The following is a 10,558-nucleotide window of genomic DNA, read 5'->3' as shown; positions in this document are numbered from 1 at the left end:
ACTTTCCCTAGGTCCCAGAGCGGACCCAGGCCTGTTTCAGTTATATTCTGTGCTACACCAGCCCTTTATGTAATCCTTCCTTTGCTAAGTCTCTGCATGAGCTACATGTGATACCAGCCCAGGGGGTCTTACAGGCACTGTAGGTGTTTATAGGTCTATACACATGATGGACTCCCTAGGAAGTAGCTGCTAGAATGACCTCCACTGTGCAGATGGGAGATTGGGGAGTTCCTGAGAGGCACATGGCTTGTCCAGGGTCACATCACTGGGAAGGAGGAGGAGCCAGGTCTGAAACCAGCTGTGTCCTCAGCTGGGGTCCTGGCTGCAACCTGGCCTCCCCAGGGCTGTGGAGTGGGCTGTGTTGGTGTCACTGTGCATGGACATGGCATGGGGTGGGGGGTGAGCAGTCAGCAGCCCAGAGGTGCCCTTGGGGAGCTTTGTGTAAGGAAGAAGCCTGGGTAAAGGGACCCTAGGAAGCGACCTCACTTCCCTGGCAATAGAGCCCAACACAACTTGGAACCTGAGTAACTAGGCACCCACATTCTAGAGAAGCTCCTACCCAGTTCACTTGGTTGGAGATGCTCAAATGGATATGTTCTGCTGTGACCCAATATCCTGAGGACGTGGTCTCAGGAAAGTTCACAGTGAGAGCCTTTACTGACACTGCAGACATTGGGTCAGGTCTCACCCCAGACGCCTTTGGCCATTTGCCCAGAGGGACCCAAAGGTAACAAAGGGAGGCCCAGGGCAGGCCTGCCTAGGCCAGGCCACCACTCTGATCCCACTCAGGTAGCCCTATGTCCCCTCCCTGTATGTGTGGAGGTGGGGGATTTACATGGGGGGGCTCTGCCTCAGCAAGAGCAGGCTGATGAGGGGTCAGAAGCCTGGTGGGCTGGTCATGTCCACACCCCAGGTTAAAGCTGGCTGGGTGGGATGTGGAGAGCTGGGGCAGCACCCTTCTGCCCAAGGTTTACCCCAAGCCCTCCAGATGTATCTCTTTCCTCCTGGGTGGATATCTGAGCGGACACCTGACTGTGCCTGATCGGGGAGCAGAGGTCAAGTGGGCAGGAGAATCAGTGATTATGGCTGGGCAGGGCTCTGATACCTCTGGGCTGGGCCGGGCCGGGCCGGCTGCTGGTCACTGTCATCGCAGAGCCCCACTCTGGAGATGAGCGAGGAGCTGGTCGACGGGGACTCCCAATCCATCTCCCCGAGTGAGGGGGCCGTGCGCCACACTGCCAATGAGGGCCGACGCAGGCTCCCATTGAGTGTGGCCACGGAGGGTTCTCCAGAACCAGGACCCAGAGATGAAGGCCTCCTGCCCAGACACCACCCAGGCCACTCCCCAAGGTCCTGTCCCCGGCCTGGTGCAGCTCAGCATATCCGGCTCTGACCTGGAGCGCCGTGTCAACCTTCGCCTGAGTCAGCTGGAGGACCTGGAGCCTCTCACTGTGGCAGAGCCCAAAGGAGAGAAGGGGTGGGCGCGTGTCAGTGTGTGGGGAGGGGTGAGTGCTGGGCCACACAGGGGGGAGCCCCTAGAGGCTGGTGTTGGGCCAGGAGCAAAGACTGGCATCAGACCACCCATCTGGTGGACTGCAGTCAGAGAAGACATCCTGCTGTGGGTTCCTGGGCTGGGACTTCTCCGCAAGGCTCTGGGAAGATTTCTGTCCTTGGAAAGGCTCGTGAAAAGGCAGGCCTGTGGGTAATCTTTTCTTTTCTCACAGCTCCAGCAGGAGACCCAGAGCCAGATGAAGATCCACCACCTGGGCAGGGAGAACCTGCAGCTGCTTTTGCAGGAGTCCCAGATCCAGATGTTAATTTACCACCCTTGCAGGGAGAACCTGCAGGAGACCCAGCGCCATTTCCGAAATCACCAGCCCTGTGGGCGGAGCCAGATCTGCAACCACCATCGCTGTCAGCTCCTGATTTATACCATCAACCCTCCCCCGGCCTGAAATTTACTTTCCTTCCCCTGTCGTTGTTTTTGTTTGGGTGTTTTGTAATTTTATTGTTTTCTTTCACATTATTTATGACATCCTGTACTTTAAGTGTTTTAAGTGTAAAATAATAAAATTTAAACTTTTTCAATTTTAAACGGTGCGATTCAGGGGCATTAAGTACATTCACAATGCTGTGCAACCATCACCACTGTCTAGTTCCAGACTATTTCATTCCCCCAAAATAAAATCCTGTATCCAAAGCATGCACTCCCCATTCTTCCCTCCTCCACCCTCTCACAACCCCTAATACTCTTTATTTCTCTGTTTCTCTACCTATTCTGGATGTTTCCTATAAATGAAATCATACAAAAGGTGGCTTTTGTGTCTGCCCACATATGTTAAGAGGGGACTGGTGAATTTTTGCTTTTGTTTTTATTTGAAATAGCATGTTTGTTATTTGAAAGGGAAATCCAGATGGATTAAAGATGAGATGTACAAAATTTTAGTAAATATGTGCATAATTTCAGGGTAGACACTGCTGTTCTAAGTGTGACACCAGAACCAGAAGACAGAAGGGAAATGCTTAGCTTTTCATGTGGCAAAAGCAAACCAACCGACCGACCAAGAAAGACAGCTGGAAAGACAAATCACAAACTGGAAAAGCATTCCCCATGATCCAAGCCCAGAGAAAGGCTGAACATCCCTGTAGTCCAAAAATCTCTCAAAAATCAATGTTCTAAAAAGAAACAGAGCAAACACACGTAATTCCAACGAGAGGCCATGCATACGGCCAATGTATCTTAGAGATGCTTGACCACTCAGGTTAGGACACACGCAAACATAAATTCTATGGAGACAGCATTGGTCACCATCACACTGGCAGGTGTTTAGTCTGGTGACCACCAGCCCTGGTGACAACGTGAGAAAGCAAAGGCCCCAGCAGATCCCCTAGAGGGAAGAGTGAATGGACAGTCCTCTAGGGGAGAACAGTGTGCACGACCCATCAAAGTTCCACAGATACAGCCCTTTACTAGCAGTGCTAATCCTTAGAGTTGATCCCACTGAGATTCCTGCGCAACTTTTCAAAGATGTCTTTTCAAGGGTATTCATCACAGCACTGGTTGAAATAGTAGGGAATTGTAAGCAACACTAATGTTCATGGAGGGGGAAATGATCTATCAGTTCTGGTCCACATAGATGAACGAATGCTGTGCAGCTGGGGAAAGTGGGCACAGGGTCTCTACCTAGTAACAGGGGAGAGAGGGGAGACTTCAGGGTTCTTTATGTGGGACGCACGTGGACCAACCGTCTGCATCCAGGATCCCATCTGTAAGACTACATACATCTGAAATCAACATAGATGTAAATGAACCTGCTTTTGTGAGAGTGAGACAGAGATAGAGACAGAATGAGACAGAGCCTGAGAGGTATGCACCAAACCACTCATGACAGTCACCTCTGGGGGTGGGATTTGCAAATATCTTCTCCTTAGGTGATATTTCAATTTCTTATAATGTGCGTGTATTACCTTTATAATTCTAAAAAGATTATAATCATATGTGCTCCATTCATCACTCATCTATGGAGTAATTACATTATTTCATTTTTATTTTTAAAAGATTTACTACAAGGATAATAAACATTTATGAGAGTGAAATAATGAATTCTAAAGGAATTAAGAATCAAGTAAAGCACAAAGTCTTTTGGTGACTCAGCTCCAGGCCAGCTAGGTGGCAGGACATGGCAGGGCTGGGGCAAGTTTCTCCAGGTTATGTATGTTCTGAATCAGCATCCACTGGAGGTGAGGAAGGAAGTACAAGACTTGTACACTGAAAACTACAATAGCTTGTTGAAAGAAATTAAGAAAGACCTAGGGACTTCCCTGGTGGCGCAGAGGTTAAGAATCCTCCTGCCAATGCAGGGGACATGGGTTCGAGCCCTGGTCCGGGAAGATCCCACATGCTGCAGAGCAACGAAGCCTATGCGCCACAACTACTGAGCCTGCGCTCTAGAGCCCACGAGCCACAACTACTGAGCCCGCCTAGAGCCCGTGCTCCGCAACAAGAGAAGCCTCCACAATGAGAAGCCTGCACACTGCAACGAAGAGTAGCCCCCCCTCACCACAACTAAAGAAAGCTCGCACGCAGAAACAAAGACCCAACACAGCCAAAAATAAATAATAAATAAATTTTTAAAAAAAGACCTAGGGCTTCCCTGGTGGCGCAGTGGTTGAGAATCTGCCTGCCAATGCAGGGGACACAGGTTCGAGCCCTGGTCTGGGAGGATCCCACATGCCGCGGAGCAACTAGCTCCGTGAGCCACAATTACTGAGCCTGTGCGTCTGGAGCCTGTGCTCCGCAACAAGAGAGGCCGAGATAGTGAGAGGCCCACGCACCGCGATGAAGAGTGGCCCCCACTCGCCACAACTAAAGAAAGCCCTCGCACAGAAACGAAGACCCAACACAGCCAAAAATAAATAAATAAATAAATAATAAAATTAAAAAAAAAAAAGAATGGGTTGCACCTTTAAAAAAAAATAAAAAAATAAAAAAAATAAAAAAAAATAAAAAAAGACCTAAATTCATGGAAAATAATCCCATATTCATGGATCAGGAGGCTTAAGTCTATTAAGATTGCAATACTCCATAAATAGACCAAAAGATTCAAAGAATCCCTACCAAATTCCCAGGTAGTGTTTTGCAGAAATTGACAACCAATCTAAAATTCATGTGGAAATGTAACGGACTTAGAATAGATCAAGGAATCTTGAAAAAGAAGAACAAAGTTGGAGGTATGGAGAGCCAGGAGGAACCCCATGGTTGGTATAAAAACAATTTAAGCTGAAGATAGTGAGATTCAACACATGGAGAAAAAAAGCCTTCTTGGAGCTCCCCTTATCGGAATAAAAGCTGAAACTTCTTAGAATGACCATGGCCATAAATTCCCTCTTCAGAGTGGCTTCTCTTCCCAGAAGAGAGACCAAGAGTAAACCTACCATAAATCGTTCTGCAGGGTGTTTTATGACCCTGAAGAAGATGCAAAGATCACGCATCCTTGTACAGACAAACATTATCACAAAGTTTCTCATTGTTTTCCAAAATACCTGTTAGTATTCCTGGAGAAACCTATCTGTTCTTCCCTTAGAAGCCAATTCTACCCTCTCTGTTTCCCCTATTAAGTTAGGTTTATAAGCTTTTAACTTTCACCATTTACCATGTTAGTTACTTTTTTGGTTGGCTGTCTTCTGTAAGTTTAATTTACAAGCCCCAGCCACTAATCCTGAGAAGGCAGAAGAAAATTTTCTGCTCCTTCACAGTTTTGGCAAAAACAAAGGGAAGGCTGGGACACACCACTCACTCCAGAGGCTGTGATGGGATCTCAGGATGTCTGAAAGAACTAAGAAAAGGTAAAAATTCTGACCAAGTCAGCCTCCCAGATATCTGCTCTGAACGGGTCAACTGAGGGGAGTAACAGTCTCTCCTTGTCTCCTTTCCAAATTTAGACTGGCAGGAGGAAACACTTGGAGGGACTACTTCTCTGGGTGTCGTGATCTTGCATGACCCTCAGTTTTGGTGTCCTTTCCCTCCAGGTACAGCACTGCTTTCCCTTTTGCCCTATTTGGTGTCCTGGGAGCTTGGCTTGGATCCAGTGAGTACGTTCTCTCTATGGCTTTCCTCCTGCGGGGAACACCGCTTGTGCACCCTGCATCTGTAGACAGCGAACTGTCACATTTGGGGCCTCAGAATTTGTAGCTGGCTGTCCAGAAATGTGGGCTGCATCCCACTTGAGGCTGATGTTCTACCGATGGAGGCTGCCAGCTCTTAGGGGTTCATCTAGTCTTTATTTCTTTTGGCTGTCTTTGGGAGTGACTCACTAGATCATGGGGGATGCCTTTTTTACCCTCTTTAGTGACACCTTTTAGTCCATGGTTAAGCAATAAAATGGCTTACTGGATTTGTGTCATGTTTGGAATATACATTTGGAGACTCCCTGGGAGGAAAAAGAGAGTTCAATACTGCCAGGATAATTTACTGGTTGTTTTGGCCAAATACCTGATAAGATATCTGCAAGGATTTTTTTAAAAAGGTTCTCACCCTAAAACAAATATCCTATTGAAACCTCTCAGATGATCAAATTAAAAGAAAGACAAAGGAAGATCATGTCGAGCCTAAGAACACTTCCTTAACAAAACAAAAGAACAGAAATCAGATTTAGAGCAAAAACTAAAATCCATCTACACCATCAGTCCTCCCACTCACATTACACTGTGCTCATGCCATCTCCCAGATAGTCCCCTGGAGAAAATCCAAGTTCGCTAATGGCCAGATCCTTTGCCAGGATCTCTTGCTAATTTTCAGAAGGTGGCCCAACTGGAGGCTGATGTTCAGGGCCTGAGAGAAGCTATTTGTGAGACCTTCTCTGCTAAGACCAACTGGGCTAAAATGGAACTATGCACTCTGAGGGAGAGAGACCATGCCGAGCCTTTGTGGAAGGACCTAGGAAAACATCCCAAAGGCACACAGCTCTAAATCTGGACACAGGAATCTTTTGATTTACATCTCAGTTGGAAATCTTTTCCTTGATATAAAGAAGCAAATTCAAGATAAGTTGAATGGGCACGTCAGCCTCTTGATGTTACAATTGAGTGGGATATGCAATTCTTCAAAGAATTAAAAACAGCCATCCTTGCTTTACTAATCTCATCGATACAGAAACAGAACTGTGGCTCTAGGAGGAATTCAAAGCCCACCCACCCATCTCACCGATATCAAAGCCTCTACTTCCTTCTCATGTCAGGTCATTAGAAAAATAACTGTCCTACACTCAAGAAAGAAGAAAAACTTAAACAGTAATTGCCCTACACCTCTGATAATAAGAAATATGCCCCCAGAATTCCTTCTTTAAAATGCTTACATCCCTCCTCAGGCCCTTCTACCAGCAAGAGCTGTGTTCTCCAAGTCCTGAGAACCATGTCTTTATTATTTCTTTTTTTAAATTTAATTTTATTTATTTATTTATACAGCAGGTTCTTATTAGTCATCAGTTTTATACACATCAGTGTATACATGTTAATCCCAATCGCCCAATTCATCACACCACCACCCCACCCCCTGCCGCTTTCCCCTCTTGGTGTCCATACGTTTGTTCTCTACATCTGTGTCTCAATTTCTGCCCTGCAAACCGGTTCATCTGTACCATTTTTCTAGGTTCCACATATATGTGTTAATATATGATATTTGTTTTTCTTTTCTCTTTCTGACTTAACTTCACTCTGTATGACAGTCTCTAGATCCATCCACGTCTCAACAAATGACCCAATTTCGTTCCTTTTTATGGCTAATACTCTACTGTATATATGTACCACATCTTCTTTATCCATTCATCTGTTGATGGGCATTTAGGTTGCTTCCATGACCTGGCTATTGTAAATAGTGCTGCAATGAACATTGGGGTGCATGTGTCTTTTTGAATTATGGTTTTCTCTGGATATATGCCCAGTAGTGGGATTGCTGGATCAAAAGGTAATTCTATTTTTAGTTTTTTAAGGAACCTCCATACTGTTCTCCATAGCAGCTGTATCAATTTACATTCCCACCAACGGTGCAAGAGGGTTCCCTTTTCTCCACACCCCCTCCAGCATTTGTTGTTTGTAGATTTTCTGATGATGCCCATTCTAACTGGTGTGAGGTGATACCTCATTGTAGTTTTGATTTGCATTTCTCTAATAATTAGTGATGTTGAGCAGTTTTTCAAGTGCTTCTTGGCCATCTGTATGTCTTCTTTGGAGAAATGTCTATTTAGGTCTTCTGCCCATTTTTGGATTGGGTTGTTCGTTTTTTTAATATTGAGCTGCATGAGCTGTTTATATATTTTGGAGATTAATCCTTTGTCCGTTGATTCATTTGCAAATATTTTCTATTCTGAGAGTTGTCTTTTCGTCTTGTTTATGGTTTACTTTGCTGTGCAAAAGCTTTGAAGTTTCATTAGGTCCCATTTGTTTATTTTTGCTTTTATTACCATTACTCTAGGAGGTGGATCAAAAAAGATCTTGCTGTGATTTATGTCAAAGAGTGTTCTTCCTATGTTTTCCTCTAAGAGTTTTACAGTGTCCGGTCTTACATTTAGGTCTCTAATCCATTTTGAGTTTATTTTTGTGTACGGTGTTAGGGAGTGTTCTAATTTCATTCTTTTACATGTAGCTGTCCAGTTTTCCCGGCACCACTTATTGAAGAGACTGTCTTTTCTCCACTGTATATCCTTGCCTCCTTTGTCATAGATTAGTTGACCATAGGTGCGTGGGTTTTTCTCTGGGCTTTCTATCTTGCTCCATTGATCTATGTTTCTGTTTTTGTGCCAGTACCATATTGTCTTGATTACTGTAGCTTTGTAATATAGTCTGAAGTCAGGGAGTCTGATTCCTCCAGCTCCGTTTTCTTCCCTCAAGACTGCTTCGGCTATTCGGGATCTTTTGTGTCTCCATACAAATTTTAAGATTTTTTGTTCTAGTTCCGTAAAAAATGCCATCGGTAATTTGATAGGGATTGCATTGAATCTGTAGATTGCTTTGGGTAGTATAGTCATTTTCACAATATTGATTCTTCCAATCCAAGAACATGGTATATCTCTCCATCTGTTGGTATCATCTTTAATTTCTTTCATCAGTGTCTTATAGTTTTCTGCATACAGGTCTTTTGTCTCTCTAGGTAGGTTTATTCCTAGGTATTTTATTCTTTTTGTTGCAATGGTAAATGGGAGTGTTTCCTTAATTTCTCTTTCAGAGTTTTCATCATTAGTGTATAGGAATGCAAGAGATTTCTGTGCATTGATTTTGTATCCTGCAACTTTGTCAAATTCATTGATTAGCTCTAGTAGTTTTCTGGTGGCATCTTTAGGATTCTCTATGTATAGTATTATGTCATCTGCAAACAGTGACAGTTTTTTTTTTTTTTTTTTTTTTAATTTATTTATTTATTTATTTATGGCTGTGTTGGGTCTTCGTTTCTGTGCGAGGGCTTTCTCCAGTTGCGGCGAGCGGGGGCCACTCTTCATCGCGGTGCGCGGGCCTCTCACTGTCACGGCCTCTCCCGTTGCGGAGCACAGGCTCCAGACGCGCAGGCTCAGTAGTTGTGGCTCACGGGCTTAGTTGCTCCGCGGCATGTGGGATCTTCCCAGACCGGGGCACGAACCCGTGTCCCCTGCATTGGCAGGCATATTCTTAACCACTGTGCCACCAGGGAAGCCCCAGTGACAGTTTTACGCCTTCTTTTCCAATTCGTATTCCTTTTATTTCTTTTTCTTCTCTGATTGCCGTGGCTAGGACTTCCAAAACTATGTTGAATGATAGTGGTGAGAGTGGACATTCTTGTCTTGTTCCTGATCTTAGAGGAAATGCTTTCAGTTTTTCACCATTGAGAATGATGTTTGCTGTGGGTTTGTCGTATATGGCCTTTATTATGTTGAGGTAGGAGAACCATGTCTTTAAATGCGAACATCCAAGGATATAAGTCTAACTTGAGGGTGCCTTGCTTTTAATTGTGCTTCTTGCTTCCTGTCATAAAGTATGAGACATTTATTTCTTCACCTGGTAAGTGCAATTAACACTCCCTCCCCCCCAAAAAAGTGCAATGCTTTCTTCCTTTGCATGCCCAACCATTGGAAAGTAACCTAGTGCACTAAAATCACTACCTGAGACTGAAAAGGAAAAGGTTAACTGTAGACAAACTGGATATTTTATCCACTCAGATTGGCTTTATAAAACACCAAGATGGACACATGGTATTTCCAGAAGTTCCTTTGTTACAGACTTTGGTCCACAGGCTCCATAAGGTTACATATCAGGGCAAATCCAAACCTTAAAAGTCTTCTCCACAAATATTAGTAAAAAGCTTTAGTTCTCACTAAGCAAGTAATCTTTCTTGTTTCATCTGCCAGAAACACAATTCAGAGCCTTTTATATAAACCGATGATTATATTACTCAGTTTTACTGACTCATGCCTAAAATTTTGCAAAAAAAAGGTACTATATCTATTTGCATTTGTCTGTATGATTATGGACGACTTTTATCACAGCAGGGGGTGTTCCTCAACCAAGAACCTAGGAGGGTAAAGGGAAAATTATTTTTCCTCCCATACACGTTTTCGAACACTATTCATAAATAGGAGGAAATAAACTATCAATCCATGCAAAAACATGGATGAATCTTACATGTATATTGCTAAGTGAAAGAATTCAGTCTGAGGAGGCTACACACTGTATGACTCCATTTATATGACATTCTGGAACAGGTAAAACCGAGATGGTAAACAGGTTATGGGGTGGGGGGTTGAAATATTACATATGATACTTTAGTGATGGATACCTGCCACTATGCATTAGTCTTTTCTAATGGATTTTTACAACCTAACAAGTAAATCATAATATATTTAAATTTAGTTTTTTTATGATATGGGAGTGTCACAGGATGTAATAGAGAATATGACAAAGAATCTAACTGATTTAGAAATGTATGGAAAAAAAAAACTCACTGTTGGTGGTGGGGCAAAAGGTACTGACCTAAGTAATTATGGAAAAGAACGGAATCTGTAGAACAAAGGCAAAATGTAGCATACACAAATAC

The 10,558-nt window shown here is 43.9% G+C and overlaps 1 protein-coding gene across 3 annotated transcripts in view; it reads left to right on the top strand.

The window, feature by feature from the left end:
- The window catches only part of LOC309619046 (uncharacterized protein), a 40,666-nt gene extending 37,259 nt beyond the window's left edge, over positions 1-3,407 (top strand). For all 3 annotated transcript variants that reach the window (XR_014238721.1, XR_014238722.1, XM_082373739.1), the window contains exon 2: positions 1,725-3,407. Coding sequence is in view for 1 of the 3 variants with exons in the window: in XM_082373739.1 (XP_082229865.1) it covers positions 1,725-1,955 (231 nt within the window). In the remaining 2 variants the exon portion in view is untranslated. The remainder of the gene's footprint in view (positions 1-1,724) is intronic.
- Positions 3,408-10,558: the final 7,151 nt, after the last annotated feature.

This window comes from Balaenoptera borealis (genome assembly GCF_965194805.1).
Source record: "Balaenoptera borealis genome assembly, chromosome: 20".
NCBI lineage: Eukaryota > Metazoa > Chordata > Mammalia > Artiodactyla > Balaenopteridae > Balaenoptera > Balaenoptera borealis.
The sequence above is the reverse complement of the archived record's forward strand: the minus strand, read 5'-3'. Positions and strand labels throughout refer to the sequence as shown.